The 21,060-nt window shown below is 50.4% G+C and overlaps 1 protein-coding gene across 8 annotated transcripts in view; it reads right to left on the reverse strand.

Moving 5' to 3' along the window:
• Window positions 1-21,060, reverse strand: part of LOC144720411 (deformed epidermal autoregulatory factor 1 homolog) — a 52,172-nt gene that overhangs the window by 10,824 nt on the left and 20,288 nt on the right. For 6 of the 8 annotated variants that reach the window (XM_078597187.1, XM_078597189.1, XM_078597188.1 and 3 more), the window contains exons 6-8: window positions 16,634-16,699; window positions 12,242-12,362; window positions 10,104-10,256 (exon numbers count right to left, since the gene is read on the reverse strand). In XM_078597187.1, the coding sequence (XP_078453313.1) occupies window positions 10,104-10,256; window positions 12,242-12,362; window positions 16,634-16,699 (340 nt within the window). The remainder of the gene's footprint in view (window positions 1-10,103; window positions 10,257-12,241; window positions 12,363-16,633; window positions 16,700-21,060) is intronic. The other 2 variants (XM_078597190.1, XM_078597185.1) reach the window with 1 other exon arrangement.

The raw sequence follows: 21,060 nt of genomic DNA on the forward strand, positions 1-21,060 counted from the left end.
GAAACGGCTCGCTCATGCTACTGCTGTCAGAAGGCAGCTACGAGAGTTCCTTCACAGGGCATTTGGGCTACCGAATAAGAATCTTTCATTTATTCAGAATATGTATTTATATTGGAGGAATCCGATGAGCTATGAAGATGTCCAATGGCCAGACATGATGTTGCAAGACGTGGGAGTAGCCACACTTTACCCAACCACACGCGGCCTGCCGATAGACTGTCGTGAACTGCTGGGTGGACAAGGGCAGCGGAGGTGGGAGGGGCAGATTTTATAAACTTGTTTCAACTGCCACGCCGGGAGATAGAACAGAGGATCTCTGTATTTTAAATCCAGTGTGCTGACCATTCAAGCATGGCAGTGTCGTATGGAACCAACGGAATGAAAATTCTCTCGCACGAACAACAAGGACAAGCGTAGAGACTGTTTATGTTCAACCGCATGGTGATGGGAGGAAGAGTTATATTCTTTGTCGTAATTAAAGCAATGGGACTGGCGCGCACGCGCGTACCGCATTATCCACCGTGGCACATCACCCCGAGCTGTCAGCGCCACCAAAATACAAACAATAATAAGATTACTTATATTCATAATACGTTTTATATCACGGCGGCGCATAACTCAGAGCCTTCAGCAACGCCAAAATCCAAGCGAGTTGCTGCATCGCCGCAGCCAACAATGGAACGGTTGTTTTTATTCTCATGTGCAAATGTTCAATTTACTACTCGGGCTTCGGATGACTGCACCTACTAAAGGCGAGACATACGGATAATCGTGGCCAAAACAAAAGTGAGATTTAATCAAAGCCTTTCATATTTAATTAGCTTTTCTCATATATATATATTTTTTACAATACATAGCCCATAGTTTAAATGGAGTACTCTTGCCAATAACCTTGGATGACACTGCTGTGTTTATTTAACAAGTCTGTTGGAGAGGTCCGTAAAGGTTGCACCTGGTCCAAAGATTGCTTTCTAAAACAGATGCTGCTGCCGGATAACACTGGCCTGGAGAGTTGATCGGTCGATCAACTCAAATAAAGCTCATACCCAATCTCGCTACCCATTGCCATGGAGCATCATGGGTAAAAGCATATATAACCATATTCAAAGAAAATAATATTTTATTTGAACCTATCTACGTGACTTTACCGAAAGACCCAAAGAATATGAATTCCTGCAGTCACGAAAGCTTTCAGGTATATAAACCAGAGATACTTTACGTCTTCCACATATACATAATAATAATAAAATAATGTCTTAGTCCATCAGCCAATTGCCTTCCCAGACCAACACCATGAAGCAGCATTTGCTCCAGCAACCTTACTGCTCTCATCAGCAGAGCCAGGCTTATGGTCAGCGATGTGGAGACAGGGAAAGGCAATTGCATGAAGATGGTGACCAAAAGCACATTCAAGGTGAGCCGCCCATTTCCCGAACTCATACGCAGCGCAAAGAGGCGACTTCCTCGCTGAGGGCAGCGGCACGAGCTCACCGCTACACGTACAGCTTCGCTTGCCAACAGCGGACAGATCGCCCGCTGTGAGCAAGCGGCGTGGAAACCCGATCGATGTTCCATGTGCGGAGTCCTCTGCCCTGGCCACCGATTTTAACATCGCAGCGATGAGCAAGACGGCAGAACAAGTATGCGAGCGATGTGAAAAATATACGCGCAATCTAAGCACGGGCACGAGAATCCTTCTGCCTCCATCCTTCCCCACTCTCTCTCTCTCCACTGCAATTCTTCGGTGCGAAGTGCACAAAACATAAATCATCGACGGCGGGGTTTGAGCCAGAAATGGATCCCTGGAGGCCGTCGCAAATCTCCAGGGCTGCGCTGAGATTGTGCCGGCCAGGGGTCACAGGTCAAGGAAGGCTTCCCGTCTCCCCCAAGCCGAGCGCCGGGAACTCGGACGCTCGGTCACGCTGCTGGCGCGGAGCCACGCCGATTGCCGGCGAAAGGCAACGACCTTTGTTTTCTAAAATAATTGTTCTGCGATGCCACGCTGGCGGTGGTGTATAAGCACAACTAGCTTAAACGCAACACGTTTGTCAATAACGCTGGCCCGAGGCTCCGTTTGGTCTCGCGTTGATTTTAACTGAGACTGAAAACACGATAACTAAAAAAAAATTCAATGCACCGTGATCAAAGCTGCTTTAAAGATCGATCGTCAACACGGCATTGATGACCGTGAAGATTTTTTGTTTATACAAAACACTCAAACTCCTTCGTTCAAGATGTTTCAACCTTTACATTCTGGTGCGGACATTATTACGCAATGCGATTTGACTTGTTTTGCGTAATGGGGAAAGAAGGGCGCGTTTTAATAAGTAACACGACAAACCCATAGTTGGACGTCCGTGCACGAACGCAGGCAGTGCAAGCACATAATGAAATTTCCCAAAAGCCATCAATTCAGCCATTTTCTCGCTCTCTCTCCCTCTCTCTCCCTCTCTCTCCCTCTCTCTCCATCCCCGTCCACCTCTCCGGACGCTACGGGGATTAGGCCGCAGCAAAAGTGCGGTCACGGCACGGGCTCTAAATTAACGCGCGTCATCTTCCTACCCAGCCACATGACAGCCCAAACGCGCGACAGGCAGCGCACCCGCTCTGCACACCTTGCGTCGGCCTCAAACCGAGATGAACGACGATTTCCAAAGCGCAGGCAGCCGGTGGGGAGAGATGTCCAGCTGCTTACAGAGGGAAAACCGCGGGGAGATCTCTCTGCGGGCACGCGCCGTGTATGCACGTATGCGTGTACGTATCATACGCGTGCACACGTGTGCGCGTGTACGCAAGTGCGCGTGCGTGTACTCGCTCCAAAACCGTGAACATTTCGGGTCCCAATTATCAACGCACTGGCTCTTCGACTGATTTCATGTTTGTAAGCCCCTTTAAAACCAATTGTCCAGCGCACACAAAATCCAATTACCAAGATTCGTGCTGTAACCTTTCTGGTGCAGTTACTTAGAAGTAATCTTTTATATATTAATGACGATATAGTTTTCTCACCCAAGACCTCACAGACCATTAGCCAGGCACGAACAAGCTGGCCGTGACCGGGGCCGAGGCAATTGCCTCGGCTGTCGCTTTGTCGGGTTTTGCCAAACACACCGTGGCTCGTAGCGCCGACGCGCCGCACGATCGAGCGAGCGCGGCCCCCGGGCGGCTCCATAGAGACGCCCCCGGGGGGGGGGGGGGCCCACGAAAGCCGAGGCGACGCTGCGAGCGTTCGCACCACGGAGCGTGGCCACGTCCGGCGGGGCCATTCGGCTGCCGGACGATTTCGGCCCAAGTGCGAGCGCAGAGTTGTTCCGTTCGGTTTGCCGGCGTCCGTTTCTCCCGCGTGCTGTTAGCCACGCGCGTGCTCAATGTCCATCCCGCGCCTTGCGCCGATGATCAGTTTGAGTTGAAGAGTTCAGGAGCTGAGGGTCAATTGAGAGCCATATTGAATTTAATTATTTTAGCAATAATAAAAACAGAATTTGAACAATAAAGGAGGCACTACTTGTTTTCTATTTGACTCAATCGGTGAAATGCACGTGCTGGCTCGCTGCAACGGTGCTCGGGAGCCTGAGCACCGAAGTGACGCTTCTACACTAAGGCTGCAACGAGCCGAGATAATTCCACTTGACTGTGAAACGGCAGCAGCACGTCCCGTGTCACCGAAGCGACACAATTCTGGCTCGGTGGCGCCGCAACCTTCACACGGGCACTCAAGCCGCGAGCGTTCTCGCCGAGCCGCGGTCGCGCCGCGACGTTCTGCCACGACGCCGCGGCGACCAATAAGTGGCGGCCGCTGGAGACGATCGGCGCTCGCCGTGCACCTTCACCCCCGGAGCTGTCGGCTCGGGACCACCTCCACGCACAGCGTGACCGTGGGTGCCCTACGGAACGGCCCGAAACCAGCGTGACAGACAAGTCGTGAGCAAAGCAAAATGCTCTCACAAGGATAATTTTAGCTTGTGCAGAATATTAAACAAGGCAGACTTCGCTTTCAAATTAAAAGCCACCACGTGATTTTTCAAATCTCTTCGATGACTCTTTTGTAAATGAAGGTGGCAGTGATTACTGATTAGTATGTTTCCGTGGTTTAAATTAATTACCAGTGGCATTCTCATGCAGGGAACATATGGCTGTGCTGTTCCCCCTTCAGGACCAAGACAGTTCTGTGAGTCTTGGTAAAGACAGCGCCGCCTCTGCCAGGTTACTACGCCGGTCGATTTAAATCCCTCTCTCCGGCGTGGCTCTCCTGTGGCGGGGGGGGGGCACTCCCGCTCCCTCCCAGAGCACGCATCTCCCCAGCGCGCAAGCCCAGAGGCACGGTCCATGACGAGCCCGTTGCGTGGCACACGATGGCACAGAGGGGGCCTCGTAGCCCGTAATTTAGACTGCGGGAATCACACGGCACGTCCCTCGCGAGACAATTGCTGCGCTGCGGTTGATAATCTCCCATGGCCGGTTCCACGCCCTTTATAATTCTGAACACGCAGACCTTATCCAGTCGTCGCACTCTCCTTGGCAAAAGAAGAATTTTGATGGCAAACACCGCAGCCTTCAGTCGCGTTTGGAATTTGGTTTGAACTTCACGGGTAAGATCTTAACCAGCTAATAACGGTGGGGTGACTCTGAGTGCACGCGACCGGATCACGAGGCTGCAGGGGCACGGTCGGCTCGTAGCCTCGCAATGTTGCGGCTCGTCTCCGGTCATCGGCTCTGCTGATGCGGACGGCGGATGTGCTTCGCGAATACGTTTTTTCCTATTGTGAGGCCACAGCTTCCGATATTAAATATGCTGTGAGGCCGTTTAAATTTCAGGAATCCACGTGCTCAGCAGTTAAAAACCAGCACACCATCAGCAAGCCAGGAAAATTGCATGCAGGGGATTCCAAAGAAAACGTCTACACCTCAAAACGAAGTGAATTATATTTTATTTTTTCTAACCTTGTTTATTTCGTGACCTCGTTCAGTTCGGTTCTTGACATTATTTTTCAATTTTGTAACGCGAAAACACATGTCAACAACTCTGGCCACACGCTGACACCTCAATCAGAATGAGTAGAGAATGAAACATTCCTCTCCTTCACAGCAGAAGCCATTATATTTCTCTTCAGGTTTCCTACGGTGGTCCCCCACGGGGGCCTTGAATCATGGGAACACGAGGACCGTGAAACCCACGCTGCGTTACGGGGAGGTTGGTGGGGACTGGACGGTGTGGCGTTGGGGACAGTCCACCTAACACACACCTCGTACCGAGTGACAACATAAAATATCGCTGCCACAAAGGTCTCTCGCCTGCCAAGAAATTGGTCCCAGTGGTGAGGGAGGTGGCACGGATTGGCTGGCAATCCTGCCACTGCGTACGCGGTGGCTGTGCAACTGCTGCACGTGGCCGCCTGTAGTCTGGCACTGTGGAGGCAGCAGCTAGGGTTGGTGGATCACCCTGAACCTAGAAAGGGCCATTGCCTGAAAGTCACCTTTTATCTATTCAAATATACATATATACCCATGTCCTTTAAAGGCAGCATTATTGATGAATCTGTTGAGTTTTTGGAATTTGTGTTTGTGCACCACTGCCAAGAATGTAGTCCGAACATAATTTGTAGTTTTCCACATGTCTGTATAAAAATAAACGGTATGAGACACAACGCAATTTGCGTTCACCTTTAACGGTTTGTGGTAATAACAGGCGACGTCCCCCGTGCCATGCTCACACGTTTCATTACGACCATCCGGCCGCGCGCTAGCTTCGCGACGGCGTTATTGGCGTCCAAGCAGGTTAATAATCCACGAGCATTGGCGTCCAAGTAGGGTAATAATCCACGAACACGAAGCCAGCACCGCTGCCGCCGGCCGCAGAATGCCGCCGCCACAGTCATCGAATCATTTTTTTTCGTGAAAAATAAAATTGTAAACGCGTGCCGTGTGAATGAAATTGAGTAGAAGTAAATGTGAAATCATACAAAGTCAAGCGAAGGTCGAATAAAAACATTACTCAACACAGTTTCTCTCTGGAGACCGGCAAAGACATCACACCGAGTCCGTCGCCCTCACACTCTGCCGCTAACCCGTTACACCGTGGCTCAAACAAACGAGCTCGCTTCATTACGAAATGCAAATGAATGTGGATTTCTAATCTGGGTTAAATCAACTCTCAATTTATCCCGGGTAATGGGGAGAGGGGTGGCCCAGGCACAAATAAAACCAAGACGGATAATTATAAAAGGTATGCAAATGAAGCTATGAAAACATGCACTGTACGAATGTGTACCTCTGTGGAATGGGCGTGAAGAGTACAGTGCAGCGAGGCTGTTCTAATTGCTTCTCAAAGCAATCGGTTTACTTGCGGACGTGTTTGCCCTAACCCTAACCCGCGTAAGCTCATCTCCCCGCAAGGCGAGACGAGGGTTCACTATTTACCCATTGCATCTTTTTAACTCCAAACCTTGCTGCGTGTGTGGTGCCTGCGTGCCTCCTGTTTTATTTCACATTGCATCACCCAATCATTGCCCCACACACACTTCACGGAATCTATCCGGTGAGCCCAGACGCCATCGAACGGTTTCTCCAAACTTAACACACGACAATAAAAAAATAAATGAATCGGCTTTAGCCTTTCGTGCAAGAATACAGGAGGTGTTAGATGTTCAAACACCAAATAGACACATATCACAAGGCATCAAGTCTGCATTAACCACACGTGCTCTGATGTTTGCATTGTGTTTGCTCTGTTTGCCTTTTGGCGTTCTTTGATCTAACACAGGTGAGACAAGGCCAATCAGTTTCAAGGACGATACACACATTAATATCAAACCACGTTTGTTTGCAAGTTTTACCACAAGAATGTGTGGTTAAATGCAGACTTTGATGCCTTGTGATAGGTGTCTATTTGGTGTCTGAACATCTTACCACCTGACATATCCGCGCGACTCAGGGTTGCGAACCACGAGTTTACGAGCCGCCGTGCCGACCTCTCCTCGGCCGAATCATTTCAGCGACAGGCGCGACGGAGTCTCCGCTTCTGGTCCTGTCTGCCCGGACCTCGACGCCGTCGCCTTCAGCACGACACAAAAATTCCAATGCCAAAAGGTGCCCTCGCCATGCTGCGCATCTGACGGCCTGCCGGCGTTTCACCCACGAAAATTTCCCCTGTAGGCCGCGCTCGTCGGAGCTCGGGCGACATGCGCGCACCGGAGCGCGGCGCCGCTACCACGGCGCAATATCAAGCGGCACACCGAACGTGCAATGCAGGGCTCGCCGGTTCGGTCCGTCATCCTCCCGGCGCGCCGGTTTGAAACAACGGTTCCAGTTCCCCTCTGAGCTTCTCTTCACCCAGCGGCATCAATGGGTACGCCACGGTTAGCCTACGATCGGCGTGTGACGTGTGGTGGGGTAAAGTGTGGGCGCTCCTTGGTATTCCAAGACGTCTGGCCAGTGTGATCGAGTAGACCCAAGTATCTGTAAGAGGGGCTCGACAGAGCTTCCACTCGTGGAGGCCCCTTCCGCCAGCAGTGGTGTCAGCAAGTTTCACGCCTTTACATTTTTATGGCAGCGCGCTAACCACGGGGTGAACATCCCACGCACACCGCCTGCCGTGTCTGTGATCGAACGCGAGATGTCGGCAGCTGCGCCAAGCCTATCGGCAATTAGCAACCTCGTGGCTGGAAATGGCGCGAGCTCCGTCACAAACATCAAGGCCTTAGCTACCCAGCTGGAAAAATAATAAAACACCCTGCGGGCCGTGGCGCGGGGCTCACGCCGTCACACGTCCCTGACAGCCTCCGTCAGCAAGAGGCTCGAGTTCCACCTCGGCGCCGGGCGTCACGAGCGTCACGTCAACGCGGCCGCACAACGATCGTCGTCACAGTGCAATCGGCCTCCGCGCTGGGCGAATCTCGACGGGCCTTGTCGCTGGAGCGACGGCCCCCGCCGCGGGAGGCACCGCCTCGCCATCGAGGTCGCGTCTCGCCTCGTGGCGCTGTCTAATCACCGCGCCGACGATGACCGCGAAGATTACAGGGGCGACGGTGCTCGTCGGCCCCGAACGAGCGCCAAGGTGCCCGGGGGCAGGGCACCTCCTGCGTCAAATGCGGTCGAGTTCACTGCTTTCATAATAATATGTACTCTGTGAAGTAAGCCCATTATGCAGGGTCTCTGCCTGCATATCTTCTACTGCATCTCTATATGATTAATGCAACGTAGGAAGGTATTACGAGGTCATAAAAAGTAATTTATGTCAAAGAGCTTTAAATTATGGTCAACAGTCGAGCACAGTGGCTTTTATTGACATATCATCCTCGGTACTCCAGCCCAGCAGTTCCCACCTGAGGCCCACATTGCCGTGGGAACAGTTGGATATTCGATGTTTTTCTCAAAAAACACCATCTAATTTTTACTGCCAATTGCAAAGCTATTTAGATTGTACTCAAACAGGAGCAATCATCTCCCCCAACTGCCACACTGATGCCCGATTGCCTTGTTCACACAGGGAGAGCTGGCACTGTGGGTGCCCTTTCAAATGTTTTGAATGAGATGCGATGTAAGTCACCTATCGCGCTATGATAATAGGTTTCCCCCTTTTTTATGGCAACAAAACAGGTGTTAAGATGTTCAAACACCAAACTGAAACCTTTTACAAGGAAGGAATCATGTCTGTATTAACCACAATACTTGTGGTCAGAATGCAAACAAAAGTATTATGGTTAATGCAGACATGATTTCTTGTCAAAGGTTTCAGCTTGGTGTTTAAACATCTTAACACCTCTTTTGTTGCCAGAAAAAAGGTGAAAACCTATTCTCATATTTTGGTACTGGCAAAGGAGGCCCTATCGCGCTGCGTTAAACACAAATCGTCATCATCATTACCGTGGTAATTTTATTCACGACTCATCAACCCAGCTGGCTATTGACTGAATCTACTGATTTTTATGGCTTTTTAATGAACACTTCGCACGGCGATTAGAGTCGTTTTAAGTTATACAAATATGCTAATAGGGCAGGGTGGTCCGCGAAAATTTGTCGACGGCCGACGATGCCCCGTGAGTCGGTAAGGGTTGTGGCACCCACTGCTCACGTAAACCACAGGGACATATCGCAGATCTCCAAGATATGCCGTGAATTTATCCGTAGGGAAAAAAACAACAAGGCAGCCTCCACCGAAGCCACATCCAGGTAGTGATCGGCGCAATCTCCCACTGCAGACACCGACCCTCGGGATCACAAAGCCGACGGCAGACTTTGGGGTGAATCAATTGGTAAGCAAATTGGACGCGGAGAAAGAGCCAATTACTATAATTGTCTGCACAGTAACAAAATACTTGCTTGGCTAAATGTAGAGGAACAATGGGGCACGAAGCAAGACAGAGGTGTCTTGCTTCGTGGAAGGGTACCGCGACAAATATGCGGAGGGCGACAGGTCGGGGGTCGTCTCGGTCCATCATCACGCCAAGTGGATAAAGTGAGTACTGCTGCGTCGGTCTCCGTGGCTGTGCTGCGCGGCGCTCCGACAAGTGTTTTCGCGTTGTGCCGCCCGTTGCTCGCCGAAAAACACGCGGACATCGCGCCCAACGACACGCACTGATGCTACCCGCACGACCGCCCTGACCATACGATTCCCTCTGGAAGTGTAACGCCAGTTAAGAGCACGTCCGATCACTCACGCTTTAAAACCGTGCATGGAATGTAGTAGATCCTAAGCACACAATGATGTCCCTAAACATGAGTTGTCCTTTGTGTTGCTTTATCGTACACGCCAGTGTGCACAATGGTATCGGTCGCTACCTGCCTGCAGAACTCTGCTCAATCCAGCTCCGTTGACTCCGCTGGCTCTTCGGGACTTGCTTCGCACTCACGTGACGTGCGATATCAATTGGGATTACGCGTCACAACCATCGCCCCCTAGGGGCGGAATCCAACCCACTTTGCAGACCAGTGCCCCGCCGCCTCGTGCCACACAATGGACAAGCTGCCATTAGGTGGTCCCCTCGGCTCTGATACGATTCGCACCCTTGCAGGTTCAACATAAACGCAGGTATCGTCATCAGCGTTATTATCAATATTTAGAACAAACGATGAGGATGACGATGCAGGCCGCCCGCGACGCTCACCGGCCGAGGTGCCGTACACGTCCGCGGCGGGGCCGGTGGGGTCGGCGAGGAGCGTGGGGCCCGCGGCGAGGTGCTCCCCGACGCCGCCACCGCGCTCGAAGGGCAGCAGCTCGGGGGGAGAGCCGTCGAGCACGCCCGTCGACGCCACGCCGTCTGGGCACGCGCACAGAACCACGTGCACACGTTCACGCACAGGGGTTGGGGAGAGCGGTCGGGTTCACCGGTCTGTTTCCTCCAGTCTCGTGGTGGCATCATCGCACCGCCACTCTGGCTCAGGAGGGGCTGGAGAAGCCTGGGGGGTATTCTTCTCGGTGACAAAGCCTTTGTCTTTAACGGTAAACAACCATTACCGCTGCTGTACAAAGCACAAACTCGTACTCCGGTGGAATCCTGATGATGTCATATCTGGGGTGGAGCATCCAGTTCCTACATCCTCCTTACTACTCTTCTATCGCAACTGCCATGGTTACTGTCCCCATGAACTTCACTCACTCACCCCACTGCGGATCACAACAACACACTCAACCACTCGCTCACCCACCACACTGCAGGTCACAACAACACACTCACCCACTCGCTCACCCACCACACTGCAGGTCACAACAACACACTCACCCACTCGCTCACCCACCACACCGCAGATGACAACACACTCACCCACTCGCTCACCCACCACACTGCAGGTCACAACACTTTCCTTTCTGATTCTACCCTCGCACCGCTCCACTTTGGAATGCCTTTCGATTCCCTCCCGTCGTCGCTTTTCCCCAAGTTCTTATAACCTTGCTCGATGCAAGGAATCCCAACCACAACTCTGATCTATGTGGCACTCTCAATCATGCCGTTTGTTGCTTGCCACTTGACGTGTCATGCCTTCGGACCTGTGCTCAGCTCAGCAACCGTGATATAAAAGTAAAAAGTTTGCGGCCTCGTTAAATCGGCAGCACTCGATGTGCGACATTCCCACCCCGGGAGCTGAGGGCTCTTAATTGCGTAACGAGAGAATTACGGAGCGACTGACGCAGCCCGCCTTCTTACCTCGCGTGTCTCGGTCGTCGGCAGGCGCATCATTAACATTTCCCATGAAACCCCTTTCAATATATTAACATTCAGGAAATATTCACAAAGTGTACGCGCTTTTAAATGTTACATTCAATTTCTGATGGTACAAATATGACGATGAATCATCGTGTTTTCCCTCTGACCGTCTTTTAAACCTAGGACTAAAGCGATAAAGATCCCCCCTATAGCTCAACAAACTGTCGGGGCAAGTGCTGTTAGCGGTGGGTGGCCAGCACCACGCTCGGCCGCCTTAGTGCCCTAGTGGCGATGTTCACTACACATCGCCCCAGGTACTCAATTGAGGTTGAGTCGACCTCGGGGAGGCCCAAGAACATTTCAGATATTCGTCACTGATGCTGTCCATGAGCGGGAATCTACCTCCGGTCGCTGAGATCGTAGCACAGCACGCTAACCGCTGCACTACGGCTCCCCACGGAAATGTTAAAGCAAACACACACACACCCACGGCATCAGCAATAATCTTATACGATCTGCACTATTTCCTTGATTTGTTTGCTTTGTGCATATTAGAGTCACGAGAACAATTCTGAACTGTGTCTAACCGTGCGTAAGCACTGTTTGTTGGAACATCCAAAGGTCCTTTCATGATTAAAGGATTAGCGCACACACTAATTTGTGTAAAAGAATGCAACGCACGCGTATAATTACCAAATCAATCCCTAGGCATGCCTCGCGATTCAAGTAAAGTATTTAGGAAAAACGTCCCTGCAAGGACGATTAACGGAAACGTCCGTAACTAAATACAGGTGGCTCAGTGGCACAGCGAGTGGCTCACAATCGCAAGATTGAGAGTTCAAATCCTGGTTGGGGGGTCAACTTGGCCCATCATCCCTCTGGACTCCATAAAATAGACGTCACTTTGTGGGAAAGTCGACAGTGGTTGTCCTCTGGATAGGGTTGTGGAATTTTTACGGCACCGGCTCACGGGCATAAAAGGGATCTGGGCTCATTTGAGCAGGAAATCCCTTCTGGGATGGAAATGAACGAGAAACCGAGAGTGGAAACGCAGCGGCAGTGTCGATTGGGGGGGGGGGGGGGGCGCCGAGGGACCCTACAGGTGGGGGTGGCGGGGAAGAGGGTGATGTTCTTGGAGCCGTCCTTTTTGTGGTGGGAGAGCTCCATGTCCTTCTTTCGGCGCTTGTACGGCACGAAGAGCCGCACGGGGCCCGACTGCACCTCCGAGGGAGCCCAGGGTTGGGGTGAAAAGAGAAATACCACGCACGATTGATTTCGGGGTTAAGCCGCGCGATGTTTAAACGACACGTCGCATCCAATTGGCACATTTGGATGCGAGGATTCTCCTATAACCTACCGGTAGGTGAGCTGAATCAATAGTGACTGGCACGTGAAACGCTTGTATGCCACGTGGCAATTCATCTGTTTGGCTGTGTCGGGTGGGTGAGGACCTTCACGACACTGATTTTGTCGGATCATCGTTGCATGGCTTTACTCAAAAAACAATGGTGAATAATAACAATGGCTGACAGAGCCTTCGCATTGAAATACCCTCCAGCGATTGAATGCATTTTCAGGTTGCACCGCGTGTCGTTGTCCAACGTTTCTCACCACGCTGCTGCGAACTTCTGCAGAAACCGAAGACATTGTTGCGAGCGATATGCGGAGCAACCCGAAAGTGCACCTAAGAGCTCTATGGCACGACCGCGGAAAACCGGCGCGGAGGTAAACGCCGTCGGGTTTTCAGCGTGTGTCCGTACGTCCGTGCGATTGCGTTGGCGGAGGGGTAACCGCGCAATCCGCGAACGGTCACGAACGACCACTGCGGCGTTCCCACGGCAACGCCGAACGCGGGCAGAGAAACCGCAGTCGCAAAACGCACACGAATCGAGGGCGCAAAATTCGACCGAGCGAAACGCGATCGTCGCGGCATGCGGTGGGGGCCACGACCCCCGTGGCGATGAATGACCCCCTGATTGCGCTCCTCTTCAGGTGCCCCAATCACCGACGTGGTGCACACTAAATGCCGCTGCAGACACGCTCACATTGAACCCCTGTGCTCATTGTCACGCTAATTACCGCAACTCGTAAAATCAACGTTCATTCTTTCTATCACGTTCCCACGGTTATTAATTTGTACATGCCCTTATGGTGCATCCACTAGTTGTAGGTTTATATTTATTTATTTATACCGCCAGGCATGGAATTTGACATTCGGAATTCAAATGTCAACGCCCATTCATATCTCAGCCGAAAGATGCCAAATGCTGGCGAGTGGCGATAACAAGGAGCAGTGGCCAGGAGGCTAAGCGGGAGAGCGAGCGGCTCGCAAGCAGAAGGATGTGAGTTCAAACCCTGGTCGCGGGAGGGGGGGGGGGGGGTAACTCAGCCCATCGTCCTTGCAGGGTTGACAAAATGAGTATCACAGGATTAATAAATATGAGTAACCCTTGTATTTCAGAATCAACAGTGGTCAGTTGATGGATAGACTCACCACCGGCAGAGGAATGTTTAATTTCAACAGGTGTTGAATACAGCCTCAGTGCTTACATGAGCAGAAAATCTATTTAATTTTGACTTTGAGTGAACGTGAGCAGGATGGGAATTTGATTCAGCTGGTTCAATGCAAAGGAGTAATAATCGAACTCCATTTGTGGGCCTCTTAGCTCTGCATCCCAGGTCTGAAATATGAGCGTGGTTCTTGTTACTTGTTGACCCAAGTCACTCTTGGAAAAGAGACTTCTCGCATCGATGGTAAAACATGTCAATGAATCAATGTCCAAATCACAAACAAGCAAACGGCCAGTTCAGATGTACAGTGAGGAAAAAAAGTATTTGATCCCCTGCTGATTTTGTACGTTTGCCCACTGACAAAAAATGATCAGTCTATAATTTTACTGGTAGGGTTATTTGAACAGTGAGAGACAGAATAACAACAAAAATCCAGAAAAACGCATGTCAAAAATGTTATAAATTGATTTGCATTTTAATGAGCGAAATAAGTATTTGACCCCTCTGCAAAACATGACTTAGTACTTGGTGGCAAAACCCTTGTTGGCAGTCACAGAGGTCAGACGTTTCTTGTAGTTGGCCACCAGGTTTGCACACATCTCAGGAGGGATTTTGTCCCACTCCTCTTTGCAGATCTTCTCCATGTCATTAAGGTTTCAAGGCCGAACCTTCAGCTCCCTCCACAGATTTTCTATGGGATTAAGGTCTGGAGACTGGCTAGGCCACTCCAGGACCTTAATGTGCTTCTTCTTGAACCACTCCTTTGTTGCCTTGGCCGTGTGTTTTGAGTCATTGTCATGCTGGAATACCCATCCACGACCCATTTTCAATGCCCTGGCTGAGGGAAGGACGTTCTCACCCAAGATTTGACGGTACATGGCTCCATCCATTGTCCCTTTGATGCGGTGAAGTTGTCCTGTCCCCTTAGCAGAAAAACACCCCCAAAGCATGTTCCACCTCCATGTTTGATGGTGGGGATGGTGTTCTTGAGGTCATAGGCAGCATTCCTCCTCCTCCAAACACGGCGAGTTGAGTTTATGCCAAAGAGCTCCATTTTGGACTCATCTGACCACAACACTTTTACCCAGTTGTCCTCTGAATCGTTCAGATGTTCATTGGCAAACTTCAGATGGGCATGTATATGTGCTTTCTTGAGCAGGGGGACCTTGTGGGCGCTGCAGGATTTCAGTCCTTCACGGCGTAGTGTGTTACCAACTGTTTTCTTGGTGACTATGGTCCCAGCTGCCTTGAGATCATTGACAAGATCCTCCCATGTAGTTCTGGGCTGATTCCTCACCGTTCTCATGATAATTGCAACTCCACGAGGTGAGATCTTGCATGGAGCCCCAGGCCGAGGGAGATTGACAGTTCTTTTGTGTTTCTCCCATTTGCGAATAATCGCACCAACTCTTGTCACCTTCTCACCAAGCTGCTTGGCGATGGTCTTGTAGCCCATTCCAGCCTTGTGTAGGTCTACAATCTTGTCCCTGACATCCTTGGAGAGCTCTTTGGGCTTGGCCATGGTGGAGAGTTTGGAATCTGATTGATTAATTGCTTCTGTGAACAGGTGTCTTTTATACAGGTAACAAGCTGAGATTAGGAGCACTCCCTTTAAGAGTGTGCTCCTAATCTCAGCTCGTTACCTGTATAAAAGACACCTGGGAGCCAAAAATGTTTCTGATTGAGAGGGGGTCAAATACTTATTTCCCTCATTAAAATGCAAATAAACTTATAACATTTTGACATGCGTTTTTCTGGATTTTTTTGTTGTTATTCTGTTTCTCACTATTCAAATAAACCTACCATTAAAATTATAGACTGATCATTTCTTTGTCAGTGGGCAAACGTACAAAATCAGCAGGGGATCAAATACTTTTTTCCCTCACTGTATCCGATCATGTCCGTGCGACGACAATGCGCTCCGTTTCACCGGGATCGCCCGGCATCCCCCACTCGGCCCGGCCTCGTGGAAATAAACAGCCAATCGCGCGGCGGCGGTGGCGGTGTGGACAGCAATGGCAGCGGCCTCGCTGACCACCAGCAGGAAGGCAGCGTGAATCAGGAGGCGCCGGGTGGGAGAGGGCCACGGTATAAGCCCTCAACGCCGCGCCGTAGGGGTTTTTGGGATTACAATGAAACTCTTTAAGTGCTTTTCTTTTCCATAAGCCGGCGCGCCAGGCTCGTGTTCGTTTTTAACAAGTGCCTTAAAGGACAGAGAGCATGGCCGGCACCGCTGAGATCCTGTGTTACAAATCAGGTCGTTGCTTGCGCTTAAACCGGGATGTCAAGTGTAATGGAATTGATAGTTCCAGCACCGTCATCAATGACTGCACGAAAAAATCTCATCACATTAAATTTGCTTCTGCACTTAATTAAGATATATTCTAGCTCTTCAATAATTACTGGTTTGACTGTCATGCAACGAACATTCCTCTCAGCGGCAGGGCAAGTGGGAAGGTATTGCCCCTACTCTCTGGATCTCAGAGGTAGCACTGGGATATCCACTTCTGTGGGCTGTTCTCGGGGGTTGAAGTGCTGTGCGAGAAATCCAAATGGCTTTTGTGTTTTATGACGCGACACCAATGGTAAAACCGGGGGCGAGGGGCCGTGGGGGAGGGGGGGGGCAATAAAAATTGTACGGTGAATAAAACCAGCAGCAGCCAGCAAGAAGCAAAATGGATGCAGTGTGGTGGCTTGGCTGAGTGTGTGACTAAGTGTCGACAGACACGCACACGCCATGGCCCGGTAAACGGGACAAAGTGAGACAAAGTGGGGAATGCACTTGCACTACACGCACGCACGCGCGCACGCACGCGCGCACGCACGCACATGCATACACACACATTCATGCATACACGCAGGGATGCAAACACATACATACATACAAATACACACACATGCACAGACGCACGCGCCCGCGCACACACACACATACGCGCACACACACACATACATGCACGCGCGCACACACACGCACTCACCAGGGACATGTCATCGCAGCAGGAGGCACAAGTGCAGGAGGCAGCGTGAGGGGTGAGCAGCCCATCCTGCACAACAATGACAGGGCCACATCAAAGAGGGGCGGTTAGCCGATCGTTGCTCGGTCACTCACAGGCTGAACAAAAGCGACTCTGCTTTGATGGAAGGCATGCGCTGTACTGCGCTGAAATAATTTGCACTTTAAAGTGTTATTTTAAAGTGCAGTTTTAGTTAAAAATGGGAGAGCGGTGGCGCGGTGGTTGGTGCACTGCGCTGTGAGCCTGGCAAAGCGAGTTCGAATTCACCCGGTGGCTAAAATCAGCGCCGAGCGGTGTCTGAACCGGTGATGGGCCATCCCATCTTCAAGAGCCCACAGTGACAAGCGTGGGTGAAGCATGATTAAACGACCCCCAACACCGCATTGCATTGACGAAAAGGCTGCAACCTGTTGTCGAGTTATTATATTTTGTGTAAAGCTATGAGCACTCCAAAATTAACTTTTCCGACGGGCGTGAACCACGTTCACTCGTTGTGACTGGTGATAAAATCACCGCGGAAACAGCCCGAGACGTGCAGTGTCGCGGGATACGAGAGCAGACACGAATACCGCAAGCACAGAATACAAAATTAAAGAATAAAGCACTCTCAGGGCATCCCAAGCTCAAAACATTGCCGCCATCATCAAACACCGGAATTGCTTCCACGAAGGCGCGGATTGTCTCTGGACCTCGGGGCAACTGTAAAAAAAAATAATCACGTGATTAGTTTTATATATTTCTGTACTTCATCCAAATTGCAATCTCACAATCGCTGAGGAAGCACAGACAAGCTGGAAGGCTGCCAGGCGGTGAGCCGGCGCCAAAAATTGTTCCGCAAAATTGTTCTGCAGTTGGCTGAAAACGTCTTAACGTTTTTGTGAGTGTTTAATTACAGAGCCGGGAGGAAACCGGAGCAGCCTGAGAACACCCACGAATGTGAGGGGGCAACACTCTACAGTGGAGACAGATGATATTAGTCCACACTTTGTTGTACTACGTTCTGCTGGCTAGCCAGTGTATAGCACCTCCTCCACGCCCACAGGAAGGGGAATTCGCAACATCTGTGGACGACAGGCAGCCACGTGCACACTCACCACCACCGCCGCCCGGTTGAAAAGGGCTGAACGGGCCAACACAAGTGGCAATGCCACGGACTGGACAGTGCACCACAAAGACAAAGATCCTCCGTATAGCCTTAACAGACTTCTAGGGCAGGTGCTGTGAGCGAGCACACGAGGGAGTGGGTAGCCAACACCATGCCCGGCCACTTTTGTCACCCTATTGACGATGTTTACATACCACACCAGGTACTCATTTGAGACTGAGTCGATCTAGGGGAGGCCCAGGACCGGAATAGAGCAGGAATCGAACCCGGGTCGGCAGGTTCGTAGCGCAGCATGCTAACCACTACACTTCCGCTCCCCACACACGAACGTACACGCGCACACCGCTTGGAAAAGCTTTTTCTCTCCTGCCGAGAGCCATGTTGTCAAGCAGAAAACCAAGATCTCTCCTGCCGAGAGCCATGTTGTCAAGCAGAACACCAAGATCTCTCCTGCCGAGAGCCATGTTGTCAAGCAGAAAACCAAGATCTCTCCTGCCGAGAGCCATGTTGTCAAGCAGAAAACCAAGATCTCTCCTGCCGAGAGCCATGTTGTCAAGCAGAACACCAAGATCTCTCCTGCCGAGAGCCATGTTGTCAAGCAGAAAACCAAGATCTCTCCTGCCGAGAGCCATGTTGTCAAGCAGAAAACCAAGATCTCTCCTGCCGAGAGCCATGTTGTCAAGCAGAAAACCAAGATCTCTCCTGCCGAGAGCCATGTTGTCAAGCAGAAAACCAAGATCTCTCCTGTCGCCGTGTTTCCGGAATACCGTCTCCGCGCGGGAGGCTTTGACCCGCGTCACCTCTCAGCCACTGCCACGTTCACAACATTCGCAGCGAGCAATCCTAACAAACACGTGGTGCTGACTGCCATCGCTCACCGACTGCGTCGAGAGATTTCCCTCACTCAGCTCCGCTCGTGCGCTGCGGTCGTGAACAATGCTCCATTGCCAAGCTTGGATCGTTTTTCTGAATGCATCTCGAAATTAATTATGACGCCGGGTTCCGCAAGAGCTCACTTTGGAGATTTAACGTCCCACTGTGCTGTACGCACATGCATGCGCCACGCTAAGCTGCCACCCGTGCGCGGATATCTGCCAGCAGACGCGCGCATGCTCGAGCCTCGTCGCATGATGCACGTACAAAAGTGTTGTCATTTTGTCTGCTTTACATGGAACGAAAAGCAGCCAGCCTGCAATTTGTAGAATGGCCGTGTCTCTCCTTTCCAAGACTGTTTGATTTGAACGAACAGTCCATTTTCTATACGATTTTGTATTCGCCGGACTTGATGCACGCTTCAGTAAGCTCGAAATATTTGATGGGTCCCCGTCAACTGTAAATCTGGCGCTATGGAAGGCAAAAAACAAAACATTCCATCTCCGCACACCGTCACAGATGTATTGTGACGTCTCTGAAAATGTCAAGTAAATGGCCATATTCTTTGGGTCTTTCGGTAAATGGCTGGGTGTACCTCTTCCAAAGGGACGGACGTAGAGTGGATGCCTGGATGGCATCTGTCTCAAAATTTTCCATGAAAACATTGGCTACAACCGGAGATTAGGGAGAACCCATTGGGTACCTTCAACTTGTTTGTAGAAAGTTCCATTCCAGGTGAAGTAAGTGTTGGTGAGGCAGTGTCTAACCAGGGCCGGTACATCAGCATTCAGTCTTTGTTGGACCAAATCTTCAATGATTGCAATGGTGTCAGGCACAGGAACTTTGCTAAACAAAGAAACTGCATCGAAACTAACGAGCAAATTACCTGGAGATAGTGAGATGTCCTTAATTAACGATACCAAGTGAGCTGAGTTAAGTACAGCTGAGGTGGTCTCAGACAGAAATCGGGCCAGTTGGTAGGTGGGTGACTCAATGGTGGAGACGATAGGACGGAGTGGTGTACCCTCTTTATGGATTTTTGGTAAGCCATACAATCTGGGTGATCGAGCAACAGAGGGTTTTAATGAAAACCGCTGGGTTGGTTCGATTAAATATGTCGAATCGGTGATGATATTGTTGGTTTTCATAACGAGGCTGTTGGTGGGATCTCTTTTAATTTTAGTATAGCTGCCATCATTAAGTAGGTCCTGAATTTTGTTATTGTACGTGGTTTTGTCCATGATGACTGTAGGATTGCCCTTGTTAGCTGAGAGGATGACGATGTTATCTCTTTAAATTTCGATTTAAAGCTTTCGTGACTGCAGGGATTCATCTTCTTGGTTCTTTCGGTAAAGTCACGTAGAAGGGAAGTAATAAAATAATAAAAATAAAACATAATAAAACAATTCTCACGACGTTTCGGCCACAACGCAAGCAGCCGTCCTCAGGCTGCTTGCGTTGTGGCCGAAACGTCGTGAGAATTGTTTTATTATGTTTTATTTTTATTATTTTATTACTTCCCTTCTACGTGACTTTACCGAAAGAACCAAGAAGATGTTATCTCTCTTTTTTAATTGAGAAAGCTCAAAGTGCTCATCCTTAATGATGTTGCTAATAGGTGCCTTAGAGTTTTTTTAGGATTGTAGCGATTTCCCATCTTGCCACGTCTGCAGTAATCTGTCCCAATCCAATGAGAGCTACGTCAACCTGGGAAATGATGTCATCAACTGGGATGTGTTTATGGGTGACTGCGAAATTGAATCATTTAGCTAGAACGGATTTTAAACGGCCATATTAAGTGAAAACGTCGCAACGAGGTGGCTGGGTGGCTCAGAAATCAAGAGCCCTGAGCCGGTGCCACTGAGCTCCTGGGTTTGAATCCAAGCAGCTCTCAGCGGCAGGGTGAGTGGGAAAGTGCTGCCCCTGCTATGTGGATCTCAGCGGTGGCTCTGTGATATTTGCTTCTGTGGGCTGTTCTATAACTCGAAGGCCGCACTGCTCTGCCAAAGTTTCTAATAGACTTTGCCTTTGAGCATGGCATCCATTCCACAATTGGGACAAAACTGTGGTGGAGAATCTTTTTTTAAAAACAGAATAACATTTCAACAGTGTGAAGAATGCATTTCGGGTGAAAATAAAAATGGAGGTGCACTATATTCAAAAGCTAATCTTTTCAGAAACGGGTTGAGCACAAAATCTATAAGGACACGCGCTGGTCAAAAACGAGCAAACGGCTACACCGGGCACGTTCTCCTGATGGGTCAATTACGGAGACGTGCGGCGAGATCCCAAGGGGCCCCCCTTCCTTCCGAGGGCAGCGCGGCGCTTAAACGGCTTTCTATCGAAGCTCCTGGTCAGCCTGCGCTAGGCAGGAGCTCGCTCATTCTCCTCAAAAAAATCCAAACGTCTCCGC

This window comes from Lampetra planeri, chromosome 8, assembly GCF_965212315.1.
Source record: "Lampetra planeri chromosome 8, kcLamPlan1.2.h2, whole genome shotgun sequence".
NCBI classification, from domain to species: Eukaryota; Metazoa; Chordata; class Hyperoartia; order Petromyzontiformes; family Petromyzontidae; genus Lampetra; species Lampetra planeri.